At 34.2% G+C, this 25,898-nt stretch overlaps 2 protein-coding genes across 4 annotated transcripts in view; both read left to right on the top strand.

The window, feature by feature from the left end:
- Positions 1-9,717, top strand: part of LOC136037959 (neuronal acetylcholine receptor subunit alpha-3-like) — a 92,829-nt gene extending 83,112 nt beyond the window's left edge. Inside the window, exons 8-10 of one of the 2 annotated variants that reach the window (XM_065720842.1) lie at positions 2,337-2,489; positions 6,807-6,967; positions 9,425-9,717. In XM_065720842.1, the coding sequence (XP_065576914.1) occupies positions 2,337-2,489; positions 6,807-6,967; positions 9,425-9,658 (548 nt within the window). In that variant the 3' untranslated portion in view covers positions 9,659-9,717. Of the gene's footprint in view, positions 1-2,336; positions 2,490-6,806; positions 6,968-7,892; positions 7,994-9,424 lie in introns of those variants that run through there. The other variant, XM_065720844.1, reaches the window with a different exon arrangement.
- A 199-nt stretch (positions 9,718-9,916) lies between these two features.
- LOC136037960 (uncharacterized) overlaps positions 9,917-25,898 on the top strand; it is a 79,987-nt gene continuing 64,005 nt past the window's right edge. The window contains exons 1-2 of one of the 2 annotated variants that reach the window (XM_065720846.1): positions 9,917-10,461; positions 23,418-23,698. In XM_065720846.1, the coding sequence (XP_065576918.1) occupies positions 10,410-10,461; positions 23,418-23,698 (333 nt within the window). In that variant the 5' untranslated portion in view covers positions 9,917-10,409. Of the gene's footprint in view, positions 10,462-13,392; positions 13,730-23,417; positions 23,699-25,898 lie in introns of those variants that run through there. The other variant, XM_065720845.1, reaches the window with a different exon arrangement.

The raw sequence follows: 25,898 nt of genomic DNA, 5'->3' as shown, positions 1-25,898 counted from the left end.
AGACTCAAACTTTAGAGTAAAAACCTAGGTATTGAGGAGGGGAATGCCCCTCCCCTCATATAAGTAATAATTTCTTTTCGTTTTAAGTTAATATTTCTTCTTACTTTCGGTTGAAAAAAACTTGTTTTTTATATTTAGTCTCTGGTAATTTTTTTAAATAATTGCAGGAAATAAGGCTCAACCTCCACGAAAAAATCCCCTCTACTCACGGAAATATCTTCTAGACAATTCAATCCCGGTGACAATTATCCTTAACATATCCACGCGTAAAACTGAGTTGGCAACGAGAAAGCAAGACACATTTAAAAGAATTTCGCAAAGGAATTATGGGAAATTTCCCCAGTGTAAAATTCTTCCTGAAAATTCAAACCCCTGGAAACTTCCCTCCCCATGAAAATCCCCAAACAGAAAATTTGCCCCCGATCCCACCCAAAAAAATATATGCGTACTTGCTAATAACAAATACTGTGCGTAAACAAAAGGCAAATTTTATAACTTAAGGAAATTTTACAAGCGGCTGTGGGGGGTCATATTTCTAGAGATATTGTTATTGAGCTTTTCAACCCTGTTGAACAAAATTTTGAGAATTTTTCTCAAAATTTTGATCTGACGAATTTTGGAACAAGAGGGGCGTGGCAGGGGGCCTAGTTGCCCTCTATTTTTTTGGGTACTTAAAAAGAGCACTGGAACTTTTAATTTACGTTTGAATGAGCCCTCGCCCCATATTTTAGCACCAAAGGGTCGTTACAATCACCCCTAGGGGAAAAATCTTAAATAAACACGCAACCATTATCTTTCTCTGGCAGAAAATACAAAATTCCCCGTTTTTGAAGATAGAAGTTTAAAACCTCTACAATAGGGTTGTCTGATACGCCGAATCTAATGGTGCGATTTTCAATGAGATTCTTTGAATTTTAGGTTGTGTTTCCTCCCCTTTTTTAAACCATGCAAATTTTTTCAGGCTCGTAACCTTAGATGGATAACATTAAGATTAATGAAACTTATATATTTGGAATTAGCATAATAATCTGATTCTTTTGATATATCTATTGGTATCGAAATTCCATTTTTTTAGAGTTTCAGTTGCTATTGAACTACATCGCGCCTTGCTTATAGTTCGTTACCACAAACTGTTTGATAAAATAGTAAGAAAAAAAAACTTGAGGAAATGAGAAAATAAAACCATAGGAAGAAAAAAAAAAAAATGGATAAAAATGACAAACAAATGCCAAATCCGTGACTCACCTATGAAATATATTATTTTCAGCATGTAGCGCAACCATTAAAATTGTGTTTATCCTAAGGTGTTATGAATAATCTTTTGAATATAATTCAATAGGCTATAGCCTAATCGTTTAGGAGGGACTAGGAAAATGTATCGCATCCAGGGAGCTGTAAAGAATCTTTATTTGACAACCGTAGAGACCATATTCTCAAAATCAAATTAATTTCTTGGAGTCAGGTCAACTTACAAGTTCGAATCTTTTAACGTAAATGGAATCCTGAATATACGCCAAAGTGCAATGCTCTTATAGATATTGGTCAGAGTGAAATTGAAAGGGACATTTTTGGCCATACCATTCATGTGCTACTCCTCAGTTTAGGGGGGATTTAATTAATTGTGACATATTTTGAGCCAAGCGTAGAAACCAAATTTATACGCTTTGTACGCGTGGATGATTTGCTGTCTGAGTGATCATTATAATTGGTGACATTTAGATGGTGTATATTAATCTTAATTTATATAGCAATACAGAAACAGAGTAACGGAACAATGTTTAAAAGTTCAGTTTTTCCCAGAAGCTGATTGATATTAATTTTTGGCTGCTAATAAGATTTGTGTCAAATTCCCTGCCCAGCTTTGTATATATATATATATATATATATATATATATATATATATATATATATATATATATATATATATATATATACGAAATAAGGAGCAAATGTAAAAACTGTAATGGTTCAGTGGATTGGATTTTCAATAGCCTGTTAATGTTTTTCTCTTGGGTTCACATCTCTCCGATATCTTAATAGATGTAAAGGTTGGGTGCTATGGGTCAAATCCCACAAAAGATATTGATTAAGCTCAAATTATCCCTATTTTGGGATATCTTTTGGGGAATTGCGACATTTTGTGGTGAATTACCCCATACCTTCCAACAAAACACAATATGCCTTGATATGCTTTTATCTTATTCTCATGACTTTCAGTTCACGGATGAGACAAACAGAAAATTGAATACTACGTGAAGTCATTTTAGTTACAATTATAAATGCATTTTTTATGCTGTTTCCCTTCAAATCCTAATAAAGCTAATAATTGATTTCAGTGATATCATTACTGGTACTGATAACATTTTGGATGACACCCGGATCTCCTGAGAGGATACACGTTGGTTGTGTTGCTGTTATAATAAACACAATGATGCTGCTTTATTTTAGATATGTTTTACCAGCATCAGGGAATCACATTCCTCTGGTTGGTAAGTTTTCTTTTTGTATAACCCTTATTGAACGAGACACCTACGGACACATCCTAGTTGACCTTCTATAGGCAAGGTACTGCAGGTAGTTATTAATAAATCACCGTGAATATGATGACGGGAAATATTGTTTGCCTTAGACAAGAGTTTCTTGTCGGTGTTTCGACTCTTTTTTCAGGAAGCTCTAATTACAACCGCAAAAAATACTTACAATAGGAATGACATTTTAAAGGAAACTTTTAATACACATTACATAAGAACTGGGCAAGATCTGAGGGGTGGTTGCTCCAGCTCGGTCAAACTGCTATTTGTCTCCATACCATATTCACTTATGTTCGTACAAATTTGTCGGGCAACAAGAAATGTCATTCAGATATTATATGCCCCACTCTCAAGATCTTGAATCTGTTCATAAAAAAAAAAAAAAAAAAAAAAAAAAAAAAAAAAAAAAAAAAAAAAAAAAAAAAAAAAAAAAAAAAAAAAAAAAAAAAAATATCGCCTACATTTTTCACCAAGAGGGAAACACTGAAGGCCGTTTTACGATGAGTACTTATGGTTCTAAAGTTTTTACTTTACATCTCTTGCTTTTCCTTATCTATCTGCTTATCTTTACATGTCTGCTTATCTAACTCTGCTTATATAAATGTCACTTCATTGCTTTTGCTTTATATATCACGGTTATACAATAAATATGGCTTTTAGTTTTGTCGAAGGAGTTCACTTTTTTTTATCGATATATTATTTTTTTTATTTATATTAACGTCTATTTTTCAGGAGATTTATTTGGGAGGGGTATGAAGGATTCATATTTGATGGATTATGACGTAGTTATGCGACTCTATTATTAGTTGCTTAGCTCATAAGTGAGGATAATTGGAAAGTGATATATGTCGTTACTTTGGGCGAGAGCATACAGGTTTCTTAACGAGTACTTGACCGCCTCTGGAGACAAGCACAAGCTAGTCAAGTCATTGGCCGGCCTAGAAGAGTGGTTAAGAGTGTATATATTTTGTTTGTTTTGTTCATTGTTAAGTAAATAAAACAGGAACAAGATAGGTGGTTATTTCCAGGGTAATTGACGGCGTGGTGTGTGTTATTTTTTTCTTCATTGAATCCTCTTGATGATAGAAAACAGTAGACTTAAAACTGAAAACTAATGGGTGATATAGATAAGAGGAACTTTACCCGGATTTTATCACCCATTTCCCAACAAAAATATCACTGTAAATTTATACCTATACCCAGGTTTTAGATAATGAAAAAGTATGGGAAAATGTTGGGGGTAGGGGGCAAATTTTTTTATTTTTTTTAGAGGGGGAGCAATTTCTTTATTTCAATGAATATACTGAAAATATAAAAAAAAGCATTTTCAGCGAAAATACTGTAAAGACAGTTTTTACAATTAAAGGGGGGCATTGGGGGTAGCAGTTGTATCCCCCCCAAACCTTGGACTGGCCTGCCAATAGTTAAAACATAATGTTTATGTATAGCACATAATATCTGTAGAATTTAGTTCTGTTGATTAATTTTGTTCTATTAAATTAAACCTGCACTATTTATGATGGATCGAGATTTTTCCCTCAATTGCGCATATTGAATAGCCCGTTTTGTCATTTTACAAAAGTGTGTGCAATAACTGTTCAATGTAGGGCAGAAGTTAACAAAAAGCGTAATTTAGTCTTCATGAAAAACCTAGCTGGTAGAGAATTTCCACGGTGTAATAGGCATAAAAAGACAATGTATGTTTCCGGTTGAAACCGTCAATTACCGTTACAGCAGTCAATTTAATAATGGTGTTCAACAACTGAAGGACACTTATAATATAATTAAAAGTCAAAATGAACCATAATAATAAGTTAGGCTTTTAGTAAAGAAATATCCGTGTTGAGTAAAAATATAGCCTTTCAGAGAAAATAACATTTCATTTTTATGATCAAGTTTCTTCCCATAATTAAAAACAAAATTTAATCCTCTTTGGTAAAATGATTTCTTATTTGTGTCAATTTGTGTTGATATTATGATACAGAACCTGTCATATCTTCGATAGGAAATACTATCCTTTGCATCAATCCCTTCTTGCAGGTGACAAGGATTTAAAGACGTCTCTCTCCCTTAGAGGTCAGACTCGGTCTAAACACTCTAAAAGTGCAAATAGGAACACAATTTATGGTTTCTACCGATATCGGCAGGGATCTGACAACCCCTAATGGTAGATACACTAGTGACAAGATTCCAAAAAAGTGTTCCCTCCCCCTACTACTTAAGTTACTTTTATTTATCAGTTATTAGCAATATTACAAAATAAATAGAAGAGTTCAAAATAAAATAATTTCAAGGAAATAGCGAAAAATAATCCAATTAAACGAAATCCCCGAAAAAGAGCATATTCAAGCTAGGAAAATCGCAGGAGGAAGTGGTTATAAGTCGTTTTGTGGATGGAATCATGCCAGTCTACCTCACAGCTTTCCTTCTTCTCTCATCCATTGCTTGTTGCTACAGCTTATATTCCACAATCTTGGGCAAAAAATGAAATATGGAAACATCCTTGTCAAGGCTTGAGCTCTTAAATGAGTGCTTACAATCCCCCTCTTGAATACCCCCCTTCCCAGTCCCCTCAGTAAGTGGAAATAAAATCGAGCTTTGAAAAAATACTGCCTAGTGAAAAATTGTTTTCACTTGAATTCCAAGCTGATTGAAGAGTAATGATAAGTACATTGTTTGTTTATTCTAATAGTTAAATTTAATCATTAAAATAAATTTTCGGGAATTTAGAAAAAACCTAAAAACTTTTATCTTTTTCTCCAGCACCAATGTAGCACAGGAATATCGTAGGTGTGTCAAAATGAAGTCCATTGAGAAAATGTAACGAAAGTGCACTTTTTTATTTTTGTTTTATTATCTTCTTGGTTTGCAGTGGATTTATTTTAGGACAAACTTTTTTTTTTAGAGAGTTTAATTGCCAGTAAATTCACTCTTACTTTCTTATGAGAAGCTCAAAATTCTTTGCAGCATTGCTGCAGAAAAAAATGCATTAATAATAAAACACATTTCTGAACTTGGTTTCTAAATTTCTTTTAATGTTCTTTAATTTTCTTAAACCTCTGAATTTTTTATATACGGCGATCTTCATAGACTAAATAATAGAATTTAATATCTTATTTTCTCAAGGATACTGATAATAACACAACCATGGCTTTATTAGACAAAACTTCACATGTTTTTATTGGAAATACTGAGAGAGCTGGGAAGTTAAAGTCCAAATGCCATATCCTAAAAAAAACTCACATGGCTTTTCCAGTTACATCATTGTTGTTTAAACAAATATCTTTTTTAAGGGTTCTTATGTATATTTTCTTTTAAACATGGAAACGAGTAAAAGTTAATTTCTAAAATATCTAAGTTCTACCGATGGAATTAGAGCAAAGTTAAAATTTAAAATGAAAAAAAAATTATTGGTTTGCAGTTTTGCATCATATATACGCAAAAATCACTCAAATAAACTGACTCGGGATATTTATATTTCTAGAATTTAGAAAAGCTAGAATTCTTTTCTAGAATTTAGAAAAGCTCAGTTTTAGTTAAAAAACTAAAAATTATGCTTGATTTTATTTCAACAGCTGTCAATATCTTAGTCGTTGAAACATTACTAAGAGCATTGCATATTAATCTTTATTTTCTGCACCCTATTTAAGAACTTTTCTGCTCATAAGAGAAAATATTTTTATTTGCAGAATTTTGATTTTCCAGTAAAGCGCGAGTTTTTTAGAATAAAAAAAAAATGAGGGGAATATCAAGAGTCATCATATTTGGACTAGTTTTGCCAATATTGCATAAATTGCGAAGCAATAATTTTTGCTTGTTTTTAAGTTTCAACTCCACTCTTCACTTCCCTTTGAAATATAAACTCTTAAAAAAATAATAGTGGCGTAAGATGTATTCCTCTTCCTCAAAAATCATACACAGGTTATTTAATATAGTATTGCAAAGCCTTGTCATATCCGAAAAAAGGCTGTACCATCTTATGAAAAAATGGGTAACCCACAGGTATATTTTCCTGAAATTTCTGCTTTCTGATATTTCTATATTTAGTTTTTGCAATTGAAAAGTTGTTCAACCACTCACTCAAAATGTCTAAGTGTACCCACTGGACTGTCATAACACGTGACTTTGTGACAAAATTAAATGTAATTTTACACATATTATAAAATGTTCGTTTTTTCTTTGTAGGTGCAGGCGTTTGAACCAAGGATTGTTTTTACATTTTAAGGAATTGATACAAATTAGTAATTATACCTAAAAGCGCTGTGTCATTTTCAGTCGTTTTCTACGTTGCAAGTTTAAGTCTCTCAGCTGTTGGTATTGTCATCACCTTGATCACTGGTAGTTTATCACGTCGGACCACTTCATATGACTTCGGTACAGGTTGCGCTGGCTCTCATACTCAAAGCAACGTTTGTACTCTATCTAAGGGCTCTTTGGTAAGTTAGAATATATAGTATGATGGATAATACTAGTTGGATTAGCATAAGCAATTGGATATGTGCAGCCTAAAAATTTCTTCAAACGAAAGTTTTCTCCAGAGCTGACTGCATGTACTATGTAGCTCCAAAACTCGATCTTCTTTTTCCATTCTACTCGTATTTCATATATCTTATAAACTTTATTCAATAAGAGCACGCTTACTCTTATGTCAGTCTTAACGAAGTCTTTACTACAAAATATTTGGCAAGAGAAAGGTTATACGACTTCCAGACAAGTCGTGTTCTAGTTGTCTTGCTTTACTTAAAGTTTATGTAATGGTTTGAAGCCCCAAATTGCACTCTACCCCATAGCTACAACCTTAATCCTAGCAAATCTTCAGATTTTCAACGTTCTGCCGTTTTCTAATGTTTTCTAAAATCCTGTATATATTTTATACTAAACAAACTTAAGTATTGACAGTCTAAAGTAGATTTGGGAAGTATCTTATTTACAAGTACCTACTTAGACCTTTTAGGGATCTTGTGTGTCCCATTCAGTTACTTAAGAACTCTTGTATTACAATTTTACAAGAAGTGTTTACTTTAAGCCATGTTTCATAGCTCATGGATGTGCTGAATTAATGGAGATAAACTCGAACGCTAAAATCTTCCTTTGGTCCTATAAAAGAGCCCCTGAAAGTAAATAGCTCGTCATTTTTTACAGTTTAATTATTGAAAAATAATGATGTTCATAAATTTGTTATTCAAAATAAATAGAAAACAAAGTATTTTGAAATATGTTATTTATCTCATACAATTTTGAATGTAGTGTAATTTCAAGAATGATTTAAGTAAGAAAATTGGCATGATCAACTTTTCCCGAAAAGTGGCCCTTTTTATGGTTCGACATATTTGTACTTCTTATTCTTTTCTTTATTTCAAGCCTCTAACGGACATCCTTAGAGAATATTTTAACCCTACCCTGGTAAGTATTGATTCAATTGATAAAGTATGCATTTTCATGTATTAAAAAAAAAATATAAAGCCGAAATTTTCACTTTGCAGAAGTTCATAACACACAAACCTCAAATGAAAGTGAGTTGAGAATTTAAAAGGTACACAACCCATCAGAGGTGATGAAAAATACCGTTAAAAAGGCAAGTATTCAGTTGGTAACGAATCTCTAAAAAATCATAAAGTGTACGAGACAGCTTATTCTTCCCATCGAGAAAATATCATTTAAATTAATTTTATTTAAAATAATTAATGATCAGAATTAATTTTACAGTTTAATGTAAATCAATTATTTAAAAACATGCTATTTTTTCCTGACTTAAGCACTTTTTTCTATAGTTTTTTTCCATGGCTATTTTACTCTACAAAACAGCAACACACTCTGAATGTATTATATACTCCTACCATTAACTTATACCCCTAACCTTACCCTTAACCTTCCTTTAAATTATAGCCTTAGCTAGGCATAAATATTCCATTTTGTAAAAAAATGTCAAACTAATTCGTTTCCACACAAAAAACATATTTTATATTACGCATTTTATTTTGTAAAACCGTAACACACTTTGAATGTGTTATAATCAAAGTGACCCTTTCCATATATGTTCAGTCTCATAGTTTTTACCTAGGGAATTATTAGCCTAATATAAGCTAGTAGAAACAAAACGCTGGTAGAAACTAATTTCTCAATCCCCAATTTACGCCCAAAAATAGTCATTTTTTTAAATTTTGTTGTCGCACGATTTTTAATTTAAAATTTATTTTTGAAGGGTCTTTGATATCTTTGAAGGACACAATGCCGGACTTTGGTTCTTACGGTTGAATTTTAATGGTTTTATTGCTGTTATCTTCTTTTTAATAGCAAAATAGAGGTTTATTGCCTCAAAGGACTATTGGAGGGACGATTCTAAATATTTTTTAGTTTTAAAAGTATTAACTTTGAAGTTCATTTTGGTAGTGATTACATATTTTCTTTTTTAACATATATCAGCAACGTCATTAACCCATCACAATTTATTGCCTTAAAAGAAATTTTAAGTAAAAGTTACTTGAAATACCAGCATTCCATAATCACTTACTTCATGAGTCACGTCAATTCACAGAAATTGAGAGACGGCAAGATGAATTCTTAAGAATCTAAGGGTAGGGTTTTATAGTTTTCTTCAATAAAAGCACCAAGAAAAGACATTTCCCAGTGAAAATTTAAACAATAGGTATTTTCATAAAATATAGGGGGGATCTTAGGGTCAATGTTAACTGAAGCCACTCAGATTCTCAATTTTTAATGTTTACTATTGATTTTTGTTTTTATGTGTATACTGTACAAAATCAGAATATGACTAGAAAAATAAGTTAAACTTTTCTAGTTTTCTTATTCATAAAAGCTTGTTTTTAACAAAAAATATAAAAGCTTGTTTTTAACAGAAAACTGAGTTTAAAACTTTTTTCTTTTTTCATTAGGAATCTGAGCGTAGCCTTAGGCTTCACGACGAACATAACTCTGATGCTGATAGTGATTTAACCTCGAAAACAATACCAATGGCCTCATTCACCGATGCACTGCCTCCTCCGAATTTTTCAACCAAACGACGAAGGAAAAATTGGATTCTTGTGGCACGCCTTATTGACCGTCTCTCCTTTACCGTTTATTTCCTCACTTTAGTCGTTCTCAGTTTTCAGTATCTCTTTTTGTAATTTATGAGTCATTCTTTGTACAAATTTAACTGTTGTAAATATATTTTTATGTTATGTCATTTATTGTAGATCTTAACGCCATCTTTATAAACAACTTTGTTACGAAATAGTAATTTTAAATTATAAGCAAAATACGCAATAAAACTCTGATACTTGTCCTATTAGCTGTGTTTGCTTCTCTTCTGTAAAACTTTCCAGTTTCCAATGGTGCCAGTCATGGAAATTTAGAGTGAGATAGAACGTAAAATTATTTTTTTTAAATCTAGAGGGGGGGAGGGTGGATTTGACCTTTGTCAATAAAAAATTTGGCAAAAGGTATTTTCTAAATCTGCCACCACTGCCAAGTTTCACAATACTTCCTAAAATCTGTCTGGCATCAACTCGACAGCAATAAATCATCCGGCTACTGAAAAAAATAATTACACTTGCCGATAGTGATTTAACCCCAAAACATTACCAATGGCCTCATTCACCGATGCACTTCATATTAATATTAGCAATATAAGCTGAATATTAGCAGCATTATAATATAAAATATTATAATATAGTATAAATTAATATAATATATTTAACAGAATATAATGTAGCATTTTTAAAAATAACCCAATATAATTTTTGCCTATGCTGAAGCTATGAAAAACCGGTTGATAACCATGTAGTACAGTCTGTCGGTTTGTAATCTCCAAAGGGCCATCTATAATTTTTTTGAGAAGAGCATCAGTTTATCCAGGGCTCATTCAACCACAATTTTATGCAACTTTTGATCCTTTTGATAATAATTGAATCCTCACTAAATCTTATTGGTAAGTTTGACGACACTAAAAAAAATCTCTGAACATGGTTAATTTTGATTTGAACGATATGTAACAGATCTCATATGCATGAGATCTTATCAGAGGCAAGGATTGAATAAATGAATATTGAAAAATCAAGAGAAAATGTTCCAAAATTTCTAATAATTACAAAATATTCATTTAAACTGGTAAACAACACAAAAAAGGCTGTAAAATCGAAACAGATAGTGAAGAATTATTTGAGGAGGTGAAACTGTCAGAAAAGACAAATAGGCTGGCCCTGGATACCACCAAGGCCTACCTAGGCTTAGTATCAAATAATCTTAAAATATTTCTAAGATTCTATATGACTATTATCTTGAAAGTAGTTGAGTTATTTGAATAAAGCTTTCAGGAGTGGATAAAAACCTTACACAGAGTAGGCTACGCTTTGGAGTAGGCACAAGGGGTAGACTACATGTCCAAGCTACTATCTTTCATTTTGTTTCCTATTTAGCCGAACTGTTAGCCCAACTTAGCCCGGCTTAGAAGATTGTTGAGGAAACATCTTAGCTATGTTAAAACTGTGTTCCCTTAATTTAGTTCTGGTTCTTCTCTTCTTTGGCTGTAAGAGTTAAATGCAAATCTCAATGATTTGAGCAGAATACATTGGAATTTCTTGCTGCTGTCAGAAGCAACCACAAATGAAAATTCAAAAATTCAAAAAAACTCAAATTGAATTCAATTGAATTTCATTTTGAATTCAAGAATTCAAAAACACTTGCACTTAGAAAATTGTGAAATTTCACTTGAAGTCAAAATTAACGATTACCTAAAAGATTATAGCACTATGAACTCCAGACTATGTGATAAAAGAAATAATTTTTGAGATAAACGATAGGTCATAGTTCTTTTTTGCTAATTTGAGGATAATTTTACAGAATAGACAAAAAAAAAAATTATAAACGAAATAGATAATGTAAAGGGCTCAATAATAACCAAAATTTCAAAGCTTCTATTTTAAGAAACATACGAAAACTAATTTATTAAAAACCAAAAACTGAACCAAATTATTTGTACTATAAAATAGATAGAAGACAAAAAAGCATATGTTCTGAGGCTACTTTGTGTGGCCTTGGCCTATAATGATAGTAATAAAAAAAAGTTTTCTCAGTAACGAACAACATTAAAACTTAAAGAAATAGAAATTATTCCATAATTGATGAAAGCTGTAGGGAACGAGCGGTTGAGGAAGGTGCAGCCCCCCCTCCCCGATCGGTACCATTTCTTTTCATTTTAATGTCGCTCTTTATTTTATTCAATGTTTCATTGAATTTCTGATTGATTTTCATGGTCCACTCAGTATTACCTTAAATATGAGGAGGGCTATCACCTCTCAAAACATAGTCTTTAGTTCATAGCTTGGTTTTATACTACAATGCCTTGAAAAAAAAGAGCTCGTTTAGTATATTTGGATCTTGAAATTATGTATATTTGTCTAAATTAAACTTTCAATTTCAAAAATTACATACAGTGCCTTTAGGTCTGTCACACCTGTTGAATTTCACTGCATTGTCTCCATCAAGATGGCATCCCTTTTTGGGAGATTTTGATTCCTGTTTTTAAAAGTATGCAAATTTTCATTTGCTAATAGCATTTAAAGAGTAACTTTAAAGCAAATAAATTTTTCTGATTCAGATTTAGCCTGAATAATATTTTATTTTTGTATCTGATGTAGTCAAAAATTTTTAGAGTTCCGGTTTTTATTGACAAGGGTTGTTCTTTACTTACAGATTCTTACTGCGAAGCGTTTGACCCAAGCCTCCCTTAAATGTGAAGGAGGACTACTGCTCTCTCCTTCAATCTCCATTTTTTAATTTTCAAGTTTTATATTCATAAAACAATGCTATGAGAATGGTATTCGTCGCTGGAAGCCAAAAAAAATTGCACCCTTCGAAGATATATTCGATATTCAAAAAATATTTACATGGTTCATCATTTCCAGGGAGTTAAAGGCGAGTTCTTCAAACCAGCTTGATTTATAGGAATGATGTCCATGGACACCAGTAGGGGGTGACACCCCGTGAAACAAGAATATATTAAACAGTGTATATAAATAGGAAACGAGACATTTTAACCTATACACTTGCTAAACAAATCTCCTGGTAGCAATTGCCACACTCCCCTCCCCATGAATTTTTTGGTAAAGATCATGATGCCCCGCCCTTTCTTTTTCAGCTCTGTTTCCGTAGGCATGTGAATATAATCTCTAAATTTTCATAATGGGATGGGCGCTATTCCTCCAAATACCAATAATAAAAATATACACAGATACTATTCCCGGAAGTCAAGAAGGACTAGATGTGGATTTCTTGAAAATGAATTTGCGAAACTTTTACATCGATTACATTATCTGAGAATTTTCAATCAATAGCTATTTGGTTCTCTTTGGGGACAATATCATACTTTGATGGCAGAAAACGACAAAAATTCCTTATTTTGTAATTAGGAACTTAGCACCTAAATAGGTCTCTGAAATCACGATGTGTGATTCTCATCAAGATCAATTGCCTTCTCGGGGTTGTTTACAACCCTTTTTTGATAATAAGTCAAACTTTCTCAGGCTCGTAGCTTTTGATGTTTAATCTTGAAATATTTGGAATCGCAATAAAAAGACAATTCTTTTTTGCTGTCAAAGTTTTTTTTTTTAGTTTCAGTTATTATTGGAGCGAGTGCCTAATTATAAGAGAGGAAATATATGTTGGGTCAGTTTTAGATTCTTGTGTGTAATACATCCTTAGAAAAATTACGTCTTGCGTTTTCAAGATGACAACATTGACGAAGTGTCAAAAATTAGAAAATTAAGGTTTTAGCCTTAAGGTTTTAAGCCTTTTAAAGCCTAATCAAAGGTGTTAAGTAGCATATTTTGGGATCAATCCTCATTTTTTTAAAAGGAAAATTCTTTGTAGAAGGTATCATTCTTAAGGTTTAAACTATTGTGTTCAACTACAACAGGCTCACAATTAAAGCGTTTAATCGATGGTAAAGATATAAAATCGAAGTATCTCTCCTAAATCATTTTTGTCGCGGAGCCATCCAAAGACTGCGGCAACTTTTCAGGTTGCCTTGGCAACATAAATCCATTTACTCGGCATAGATGGCCTTCGTTAATACCATGGCAACTTGTAACCTTGTTGATTGCGTTTGTTAGTCAAACGAGGAAGTATTATGGACTATCAAAGGAAAGCTGACTCAATTTTGGCTGTTCAAGAACTGAAAAAGAAGCTTCAACTTTTGGGTAGGTCTACTTATGTTTCGAGAATTTTTATCGGTTACAAAAATGTTTATCGGTTAATTCTTCACTGGTACCAATTAAGCTTTCATATGATATTAATTCAACAAAATTAATTATTAAAATGGGCGAGAAAACAGTGGAACTTAAAAATTTTGGTGGAAACCTCTTGCTTACACGAAGTTATAATACTTCCAATAAAAAAAAAGTAGATAAAAAACATCTCACTTGTCTCTATTTATCTAGATCAGGGATCGACAACGTATGATCTAATATCAAGCAGCTCACTATAGTTTAAAGAAAAGGTTAACTACTGTGGCAACTATTACTACTGACAGTTTACTGCATTACTGAACCACCTAATGTCAACACGACATGACTTGCCCCTCTTCTAGTCCAATCTATTCAAAGATCCAGCTGTTATACTCCTGTATAGTTATGATTTCTTTAAAATACTGTTTTATCGAAGCTTCCCATCCTAATGAGGGACAACCCACTTTTCAGTTTGCACCAAATGGATGGTCGAAAAGTACAATCTTTGACAATACGTCATCCATCTTCCTTAGGACCTGGCCATCAAAACCTTTCTTTCATTGTAGCCTTAATTAAGCAGAAGTAAAGAGTGATACTACAACTTAAACGAACAAAATTATTCCGTATGTAGTACTCTTTAAAGAAATGTTTTATAGTGTCAAACTCAATTGTCAAAATTTTAAACAGAAAATTGAATTGTTTCAAGCAAATGTGCATCAACCAGCTATTGAAATTTCTAGCGCTCTTTTTAAGATTCAAAAGTAATTAGAAAGCAACAAGCTCTCTCCGCGCCCTCTTTTACCTAATTGTATTCTATCGAACTTTTGAGATAGCCATTCTGTTGAAAATAGTTCAAAAGTCAACCAACAATGCCACGGGGTTCACGAACCCTCCACAGCCCCCGGGGCAAAGGCTGAAGTTATGCAAGTTGTCGATTGTTAACATATAAGGCTTTTATAGAAAGGATGGTCGTATAAATTTCCAATTCCTTTTTTCGGACTTAAAATCTTGAATTGCTGAACTTTCAACATTTAATATATCAATAGGAGTTTATTTTCGCTGGCTTTTAGTTTAATATAGCTTTTTACTTTTCTAATATAATTATGTATCAATAGGAGTTTATTTTCGCTGGCCGTAAGTTTAATATGGCTCGTTACTTTTCCTTGAAAAACTTGGTTGTTATTTTAAATTGACACTTGAAAAGAGGCTTTGGGAGGCAAGACATAAGGAAGACTTGGAAAAACATAGGTAAGAAGAAAAACAGACTCATGAAAATGTAAATGAATTTGCCAAATGTGAAAGATAAAAAATAAAAAATAATTTTAACCCTATTTTTAAAATTTAGGAGCAACGCAGCTTAATAATAACCAAAACTCTAAGAAACAGAAATTTGATATGATGATATAAATAAAAAAAAATTGGCTTATTATACTCATTCCATAAATACAAGATTCATTAAGCTTACATTTACCCATCCGAGGCTGCGAGCCTGATAAAATTTGCCTGATTTTCGAAAAAGGAGAAACCCCCTTTAAGCCCCCTCCTTCCTGAAAATCACACCATCAGATTCAGTGGATCGGAGAATCCTTGAGAAGAGGTTTCAACCTCCCATCTGCAAAAAAGTGGAATTTTGCATTTTTTGCCAAAATAAAGTTTTTTTTCCAGGGCTGATTGTTTTGACCCAGTGATCCTAGAAAGTCGGTAAAAGGCTTATTAAAATGGAAATTATAAGTTTAAGTATCATTTTTAAACGACCAAAAAGATTCAAGGGCATCTAGCTCCATTCACCTCCCCTTTTGTCGCTAATTAAGTTTGATTAGAATTATGAGATTGAAAAATTGAAAAAAATTATGAAGTATAAAAGGCTTTTTTTGAAGAAACATGATATTCAAGTCACTGGAACTTAAAATTTAAAAGAAAAATAGGAATTTTTTATATCAAAAGGGGTTTTGATATCAAAAATTGAAGTAAAAAAGGAAATTTAAAAAAAAATTAAAACTTTAGTGAGACAGAAAAGGGTTTCTTGATGAAATGTAATAGTTAAATCCCGAAATTCTTGAGAAAGATGGAATTGCTGAGAAAATGTGACACTTGAACCCATAAGTTTTAAAAAAAACCCAAATTATTGATCATATCAAGATCCCTATCAAGATTCAAAAAAGGAGTAAAAAGAAAAAAAATAATGAAATAAAAAGGCTTTAATGAAAAAAATGTTATATCTATATCCTAAAACAAAACTATCCTTTCAACAAAACTGGAATCCATGAGATGAAGAAAGGGCTTTTCTATCGAAATAGAAAGATATGATAAGTTTGATAAGAAATGAAAAGTTTGAGGATGCAGAAAACCCTTGCTTGAAAAAATGTTATGTCAAAACCTTGGCATTCTTCAAAAAATTGGAATTCTTGACAAGAAGAGGATTTTTGCTATTGAAAGTTGAAAAAAAGAAGTGTAAATTCAAAAAAAAACGTAAAATTCTATGAAGTAGAAAGGCTCTACTTGAAAAATAGTAATATTTAAATTTCGAATTTTTTAAGAAAAGTGGAATTTTTGACATGAAAAGGTCTTAGCTTTTGAAATTCAAAATAAAATTTATGTAAATAGTTTAAAAATGAAAAAATTTATGAAGTAGCAAGCCCTTGCTTGAAGAGATGTGATATTTAAATCACAAAAGTTTTCAGGTAAGTGGAATTCTTGAGCCAAAAATAACTTTGCTATAGAAATTAGAAAAGTAGTAATTGTTAAAAAATAAAAATTTGACGAAGGTTTAAATTGAAGAAATGTGTTATCTGAATCCTGAAAGTTCAAAGAAAAGTAACTTATTGACATGAAAGGGTTTTTTGCTATTGAAATTCGAAAAGAAGAGCAAACTGTCAAGAAATGAAAAAATTGAGGAAATAAAAAGGCTCTCTTTGTCAAAATTTGATATTCAAATCATATTTTATTTTCATGAAACAAAATAGGGATTGTCCAACCGAAAATTAAAAACGTTGAAATATTAAAAAACGAAAAATTTTGATGAATTAGAAAGACCTTACTTGAATAAATATGATATTCAAATCCCAATTTCTTCAGAGAAAAAAAAATCATCAATCTAAAAAAAAGGTAAAATTGCGATCGAAAGAATATGTTATATGTAATTATATTGTTGCAGAGGTGTGTGCATATCTTTCGCAATTGCGGCTAAAGCTCATTTTCATTTTTATTTAAATAAAAATTCGAATCGAAAGATAAAATTTGAGTCGTAAGAGAATCTATCTATATATATAAAAATAAGTTGTCTGTGTGTGTGTGTGTGTGTCGAGTGACGTCATGTTTGTGTGTCGACTGACGTCATGTTTGTTGATTGACGAAATTACACACCGGGACATCGGGACACAAATGACGACCGGGACACCGGGACATAGGGAATATAAATGACGACCGGGACACTCAAAGAGAAAGCGACCGGGACACAAGGAATGTTCGATTAGCAATCACCATCAACAATGCACCAGGACACAAATGACGACCGGGACACAGGGAATATAAATGACGACCAACACACTCAAAGAGAAATTACAGACCGAGAAACCGGAACACAAACGACGACCGGGAAAAAAGGACGACCGGGACATATGGGAAACAACAACAACGGGGACGCCGGGGGGCACAGGGGGATATATAAATGACGACAGGGACACAGGGAATGTTCGATTAGCAATCACCATCAACAAAGCTAAAGGGCAATCATTAGATCTATCTATATTCATAGGTGGGACACAGGGACACAACTACAATGGCGCGTAACTAATATGGCGCGTAACGACTTGCGTGCGCGGAGGGGCTTGGGGGGGCGCGAAGCGCCCCCACCAACTAGGTGTTCGGGTGGAGCGAAGCACCACCCCAACAGCCAGTAGTAAATAAGAAGCGATTAGGTTGTAGCAGGGGTGGCCACAGATTTTATGTATTTATTTATTTACTAGCTTATTTACTAGTTGGGGTGGCACTTCGCGCCACCCCAACACCTAGTTGTAGAGGGCACTTCGTGGCCTCCCAAGCCCCTCCACGCGCGTACGTCGTTACGTTCCATATTAGTTACGCGCCATTGTAGTTGTGTCCCTGTGTCCCACCTGTCAATATAGATATATATATATATATATATATATATATATATATATATATATATATATATATATATATATATATATATATATATATATATATATATATATATATATATATATATATATATATATATATATATATACTACGTAAAACTTGCGAATATACAGCATTCTTGGCTGTCCCATTGTCTGTGCACATAAAAAGATTGTCAGGTTTACCGACTCTTGAACATGCAACAAATGTCCATGGGAAAAACAATCTGTATTCACATCTATGCCTCATTATTCTAATGATCGCCCTTGAGCTTTGTTGATGGTGATTCCTAATCGAACATTCCCTGTGTCCCCGTCGTTATTTATATATCCCCTTGTGCCCCCGGCGTCACCGTAGTTGTTGTTTCCCTGTTTCCGGTCGTCATTTGTGTCCCGGTGTCCCAGTCTGTAATTTCTCTTTGAGTGCCGTGGTCGTCATTTATATTCCCTGTGTCCCGGTCGTCATTTTTGTCCCGGTCGTCATTTGTGTTCCGGTGTCCCGGTCTGTAATTTCTCTTTGAGTGTCCTGGTCGTCATTTATATTCCCTGTGTCCCGGTCGTCATTTGCGTCCCGGTGCTTTGTTGATGGTGATTGCTAATCGTACATTCCTTGTGTCCTGGCTGCTTTCTCTTTGAGAGCCCCCCCCCCCCGCGCGCAAGTCGTTACGTGCCATATTAGTTACGCGCCATTGTAGTGGTGTCCCTATGTCCCACCTGTGAATATAGATAGATATATATATATATATATTTTTAACTACGTAAAACTTGCGAATGTACAACATTCTTGCCTGTCCCATTGTCTGTGCATATAAATAGATTGTCAGGTTTACCAACTCTTGAACATGCAACATATAATTGTCCATGGGAAAAACAATCTGTATTCAGATCTATACCTCATTATTCTAATGATTGCCCTTGAGCTTTGTTGATGGTGATTGCTAATCGAACATTCCCTGTGTCCCTGTCGTAATTTATATATCCCCCTGTGTCCCCCGGTGTCCCCGTTGTTGTTGTTTCCCTTTGTCCCGGTCGTCATTTGTGTCCCAGTCTATAATTTCTCTTTGAGTGTCGCGGTCGTCATTTATATTCCCGGTGTCCCGTTCGTCATTTTTGTCCCGGTCGTCATTTGTGTTCCGGTGTCCCGGTCTGTAATTTCTCTTTGAGTGTCCTGGTCGTCATTTATATTCCCTGTGTCCCGGTCGTCATTTGTGCCCCGGTGCTTTGTTGATGGTGATTGCTAATCGAACATTCCTTGTGTCCCGGTCGCTTTCTCTTTGAGTGTCCCGGTCGTCATTTATATTCCCTATGTCCCGGTGTCTCGGTCGTCATTTGTGTCCCGATGTCCCGGTGTGTAATTTCGTCATTCAACAAACATGACGTCAGTTGAAACACAGGCATGACGTCACTCGACACACAGAGAACTTATTTTTATACTAGCTGTTGGGGTGGCACTTCGCGCCCCCCCAAGCCCCCCTGCGCGCGTAAGTCGTTACGTGCCATTGTAGTTGTGTCCCTATGTCCCACCTGTGAATATAGATAGATATATATATGTTTTTAACTACGTAAAACTACCGACTCTTGAACATGCAACATATAATGGTCCATGGGAACACAATCCGTATTCAGATCTATACCTCATGATTCTAATGATTGCCCTTGAGCTTTGTTGATGGTGATTGCTAATCGAACATTCCCTGTGTCCCCGTCGTCATTTATATATCCCCCTGTGCCCCCGGCGTCCCCGTTGTAGTTGTGTCCCTGTGTCCCGGTCGTCATTTATATTCCCTGTGTCCTGGTCGTTATTTGTATCCCAGTGTCCCGGTCTGTATATACATTCGTTTTTGAAATGGTATATGATGAAATAAATTTTTGTATTTTTCCCCTTTTTTTTAGTTTTTTTTCGGTTTTTACTTTTTTTAGTTTTTTATTTCTTTTATTTTTTTATTTTTAGTTTTTTTAGTTTTGTTTTTCTCCTTTATTTTTCTTTTTTTCCTTTTTTATGTTTTTTTCTTTTTTAGTTTTTTTAGTTTCTTTATTAGTTTTTAGTTTTTTTCTTTTTAGTTTTTTTGTAGTTTTTACCTTTTTTTTTTTTTAGTTTTTTTAGTTTTTTTTTACTTATGTCCTGGTCGTCATTTATACTCCCTGTGTCCCGGTCGTAATTTGTGTCCCGGTGCTTTGTTGATGGTGATTGCTAATCGTACATTTCTTGTGTCCCGGTCGCTTTCTCTTTGAGTGTCCCGGTCGTCATTTATATTCGCTATGTGCCGGGGTCCCGGTCATCATTTGTGTTCCGATGTCCCGGTCTGTAATTTCGTCAGTCGAAAACATGACGTCAGTCAACACACAAACATGACGTCACTCGACAGACACACACACACACAGACAACTTATTTTTATATATATAGATAGATAGATATATAGATGTCCCGGTGTTTCGGTCGTCATTTGTGTCCCGATGTCCCAGTGTGTAATTTCTTCAATCTACCAACATGACGTCAGTCGACACACAAACATGACGTCACTTTACACACACACAGACAACTTATTTTTATATAGATAGATGTCCCGGTGTCCCAGTCGTCATTTGTGTCCCGATGTCCCGGTCTGTAATTTCGTCAGTTGACAATCAAAATGTCAGTCGACACAAAAACATGACGTCAGTAGACAGACACACAGACAAACAACTTATTTTTATATATATATAGATAGAAGATACATGTCCCGGTCGTCATTTGTGTCCCGATGTCCCGGTCTGTAATTTCGTCAGTTGACAAACATGACGTCACTCGACACACAGGCACACAGACAACTTATTTTTATATATATAGATATGTGTATAATTTTATCTTGAAAATGGCTCCATAATGTCTTGAAAATTAACATCCTGAGATTTTTATGGCCTGAAAAAATGATCTAGATAGGTCACGAGTTTCAGAAAATTCGTTTAGAGCTATAATTGGGGAGAAAAAAATCCTATGGGTAACGTTGTATTTATGAGCACATTTGAAAAACATAAATCGTACTATTTTCACTCCAGAACTGGTAGCATTGTTTTTAATATCTATGTTGTAAGCAAAATCACAAAAGATGACAAATGGGTGTGAACATCTAAAGAAATAGGCATGGAACAAAAAACAGCAAAAACCACCCTGAATTGCAAACACAAATGCTGCACAACGAAATTTGCACTTAGAATACGCAGCGAAATTGCATAAAATGAAGGAACGTGTTAGTTTTGTATGTGTGAGTCTGTGAAGGATAAATATGAAAGAGGAATTGATCTTAGCATCTATGACACCTGCAAAATTACACAAACTGACAATTGAGTCCAAACAGCTAAAGAAAAAGGCAAAGAACAACAAACAGCAGAAATCACACTGAATTTCAAACTAATATGTGACTTAAAACTAAAAAATAGCACGATAATAATCCTATCGCGTAATATAGATAATAATATGAGAAATTATAAAAGAATAAGGAATGTCTAATTTTAGCATCTGTAAAGAATAAAGAGTAAGGAGGAATTTAATCCACGTCATAATTTCTTAGTTAAAGGAAAACTACTGATTTGCCACCCTATGACTTGAAACAAAAGAATAAGACAATGGCTATGACAGCACATAATTTAGATGTGTCAGAGAACAGGGGCATTGGAAAATTCCTGCTTGTTACTGAATTATCCAGCAACGCAATCAAAGCAACAATATAAATACTAGGGAAAAGCTGTGAAAGAAGCTTTTTGGTATCTATGACATCATGTAAAACTATACATGTTCTTTGTGAATCCACACAGCTAAGGCAAAAGCATTGACAAATGTCTGAGGTACTGAAGCACAAAAATGAAGCGCAACGAAATCTGTGGCTAGAAGGCATGCGACTACAAGCATCATAACGAATCCCGGATTGAATTATATATGACAGCGATGACCACAATGAATCGTAAATGAAATCTGCAGATAGAAGAGAAGAAAAAGTGAGAATCACAAAAAGTTCCAAGAGAAAACAAATCCAAGAAAACAGATGATCCTTCGATGCATTAACAGGAAGAAGTTTGTTGCAACAGGAGTTTGATGCATTGACAGGAAGGACTTAAAACTAGTTGATAAGTCGATAATTTTGCTATTACGTTACTAGAGAATCAAATATATACAAGCCTTCGGTGTGCCGAGTGCCGAGCCCAGGCAAAGCCCGGTCTCCCGGTCCAATATTCTTATACTTCACAAGGAAAAAGGACAAAAATTCACTTTTGCACGTAGTACATTTAGGGGTCTCATATACATATTTAATCTTATTGAATTATTTTAATGAAGATGACACCCATATTTGGGGGAGTTTATTTTTTCTTCCTAAAAATGTGTAAACTTTCACGTGGTAATAGCCTTTAAGGAGTAACATTAAAATTTGTACATTTTTCATTTCTCCACCAGTTGTTTATCCTCTTTCCTTGGGTATGGCATGTCCAAGGACATTTTTTGTGTAAATTAAGTGTCTCTTGTCCCATAGCTATATGGCTCTAAGTTTCAAACTTATCTGGCAGAATTTTGTTTTGGCCTATATCTGGGATTTGATACTTTTTACCAAAAAGTATCCGTAAAAGAGACAAATCTTTGAGAACTATGAGCCAATTGTAGCCCAGAGATAAAACAAGGCTTTCTCCTTTCATTATAAAAGTTAAACGCAAACAATTGCCGATTTGAATTATTTACGGCTAATACCCTTGGAGAATGCGGGGTACTGTCACCCCTGAAGGCATATTTATTGAATCCTTAGACTGTTTTTCCAACAGGATTGCCTTACAATTTCGACCAGATGTCTTTCAAGGCTATAGAGGGAGGGAAAGGGAGGGAGCTGATCAACATTTAATCAGTTTCATTTCTCAAAAGTGTAAAAGAAGTTTCTATGACCACCCCATTTATGCAAAGTAGCCAAGTGAAAAAAAGATTAATTGAAGGCTTATGGCTTTTCACTTTAGGCACTCTTAAACCCTTGCCTCTAATCAAAAATATTATGATATTTGTTTGAATTTACCAAAGAATATATTATTTTGTCTATCACTGACTCTCTTTCACCCTTTCTCTATTTCTCTTCCTCCCTGTCTTGTCCATTTATTCTTAAAAAAAATAGTCCCTACATTTGTTATGAACTTATTACTGCACCCATGTTTTTCTTCTTTCATTTTTTCTTTATTGGTCTACCAGTCACTAGCATTTATGACGAGCCCTTTGTTATATCCATATTATTCCTAAATTCCTATATTCTTAAACATAGTAGGCTACTAATAGATTCAACTGCATTAAACGGATTAACGGACATTTTCTTCAATTATAGTCATGCACATTTTTTACTGCAACAATTCGTCGATTAACTTGCAAGAAACGGAAAAAAGGGTATGAAAGCAAAAGCAAAGCTACGAGTTAAAATGAAACAGACTTCAACCTTTAATTTGACAAAAGGTAAAATAATAACCTTGAATATGATTATTCTGTAAAGTAAATCACGTGTCAATGGTTGTTTATTTGCAGAGTCTAAAAAGCATGCCTTCAACTACGAATCTACTCTGCGACAAGAAGCAATTGATGTGGATATAGAAGCAGGAAAAAGTAGAATTTGGGATCTAACAGAGAAACTGAAGCAATATGAAAAGAGAGATTGCAACTCTGATTTCTTGGTAACCTTATCTGGATTGAAATTTGACGTAGCTAAGCTGAAAAATAAACCAAGTGCGTTTATCGTCGAATTTGTAAAAGAGCAGAATATAGACATCATTTCAAAAGCTAACCAAATCACTGCGAAGTGCCAAGAAGTAAGCAAAAACAAGTTTGAATAGCTTTCCCGTTTATCTTAATCCCAACCAGCACGATAGTATTGAATTAATAAAAAAAAGATTGTTTACCCCCAGTTATTCCCTCTTAACGAGAAAATCAAAAAGTTTTTTTTACTGGAAGCTCCCACTAGCTCCTAAGCGGGAAATCCCTAAACTAATTTTTTGTTGAAAAAAAACTGCTCAAAATAAAAATGAATAGGATCAGTCCCAAGGAGGAGCTTCGGTGATCCCTCTCCCTTCCGCTTTCGAGGACGGTGAGGAAAATAGGGGCTCAAAACAAAATTGAATAGAACCTTTCTTATAAGAAGGTTTCAAAAGTCACTCAAAGATTTTATTTATGTTTGTTTTCGCTTTTACCAGCGCTTTTGGTCTTTCAGAGGCAACGCTATAGCGTTGACAATAGTAAAGGCAATACATCTCCAATGTTTTATTAATTATTTTTCCCAGAGGCACTTCGTATGGAAGGGATGGTCGTATAGATTTCAGAGGGGGCTCTAAGATTGGAAATCGGAAGTTTTAGTGCCCTTTTTAAAAGTCAAAAGTGATCAGAGGCAAAATAGTTTGAAGATCACATAGCAAAAACTCTGGGGTCGACACAATTCCCCAGGGTCCGGGTGCAGGCGTTGTAAGTTATGCCCTGGGGGCATATATTATCCTCATAGAAGGAATGCTCGTATAAACTTCAGAGAAAGCTCGTTTCACTGGAAATTAAAAGTTCTAGTTCACTTCTTAAGAGTCAAAAGAGATCAGAGGGGAAATAGCCTCCCCTCATGCCCAATTTTTCCCCAAACTCATCCAATAAAAATTTGAGATAGCCATTTTGTTAAAAATAGTTCAAACATCAGATAGTAAAAACTTTGGAGTCAAAAATCCCCCAGGGCCATGTGGCAGGCATTTTAAGTTATGCCCTGGTGGCACATATGGTTCTTATAGAAGGAATGCTCGTTTAAGCTTCAGAAAGGGCTCATTTCATTGGAAATTGAAAGTTCTAGCTCACTTTTTAAGAGTCAGAAGAGATTTAAGGGCAGCTAGCCCCCCACATCCTTTTTTCTATAATACACCCGATAAAATTTTGAGACAACTATTTTGTTAAAGATAGTTCAAATAACAGATGATAAGAATTCCAGGGTCGATACAACCCCCAAGGACCCAGGGGGGCGTGTTGTATGTTATGCCCTGGGGATATATATGTTTCCTATAGAAAAGCTGCTCATACAAATATTAGAGAAAGTTCATTTGATTGGAAATTGAAAGTTCTAGTTCACTTTTAAAGAGTCAAAACAAACCGAAGGGCAACTAGCCCCCCCCCACGTCCTTTTTCCCCAAAGCCGTTTGATAAAAACTTTGAGAGAGCAATTTTGTTAACATAAATAAAAAATCAGAGAATTGAAACTCCAGGGCGACACAAACCCCCGAAGCCCAGAGGTAAGTTGCATTCTGGTCATTTTTGACTCTTAAAAAGGGCACTAGAAATTCCGATGCACAATCAAATGAGTCTCCTCCGAAGTTTATACTACCATCCCTTCCATAAAAGCGTTACATACCCCCGGGGCATAGTTTACAATACTTACCCCTGGGTTTTGGTGAACTGTGTTGTCCCTGGATCTTTGGTCTTTTTTGAACAAAATGGCTATATAAAAGAATCAATCGGACACCTTTTGAAAAAAGAGGGTTGGCGGGGGGGGGGGGGCTATTTTTAATCGGATCACCTTTTACTCTTAAAAGGGAATTAAATAAGAAAAACAAATTTTTTTAACTGCAAGTAAGGGGGGACACTAAAACTTAAAACTAACATAAATTATTCCGTATATGAAAGGGGATGTTCCCTCCTCAACGCCCTGCTCTTTACGCTAAAGTTTGACTCTGTCACAACTCTACTTTTAAAAACAATTAAAACACTTTAGCGTAAAGAGTGAGGCGTTGAGGAGGGGACAACTCCTTTCATATACGGAATAATTTCTGTTCGTTTTAAGTTTTACTGCCGCTCCTTACTTGCAGTTAAAAAACTTGTTTTTATTTAATTTTTGAATTTTTGGAATTAATGCATGTTTTGATTTTGCCTCACCGCACATGAATAAATGAAATGGAATTTGCATATTATTTTTCTTTTGCTAAATGGCTTTCTCACAGTTTTAGTCGGATGATTTTGATAAGGAAAAGGGGTTGGGGAGGAGTACTA

This window comes from Artemia franciscana, chromosome 17 (genome assembly GCF_032884065.1).
Source record: "Artemia franciscana chromosome 17, ASM3288406v1, whole genome shotgun sequence".
NCBI lineage: Eukaryota > Metazoa > Arthropoda > Branchiopoda > Anostraca > Artemiidae > Artemia > Artemia franciscana.
This window is presented reverse-complemented; position numbering and strand designations above follow the sequence as displayed.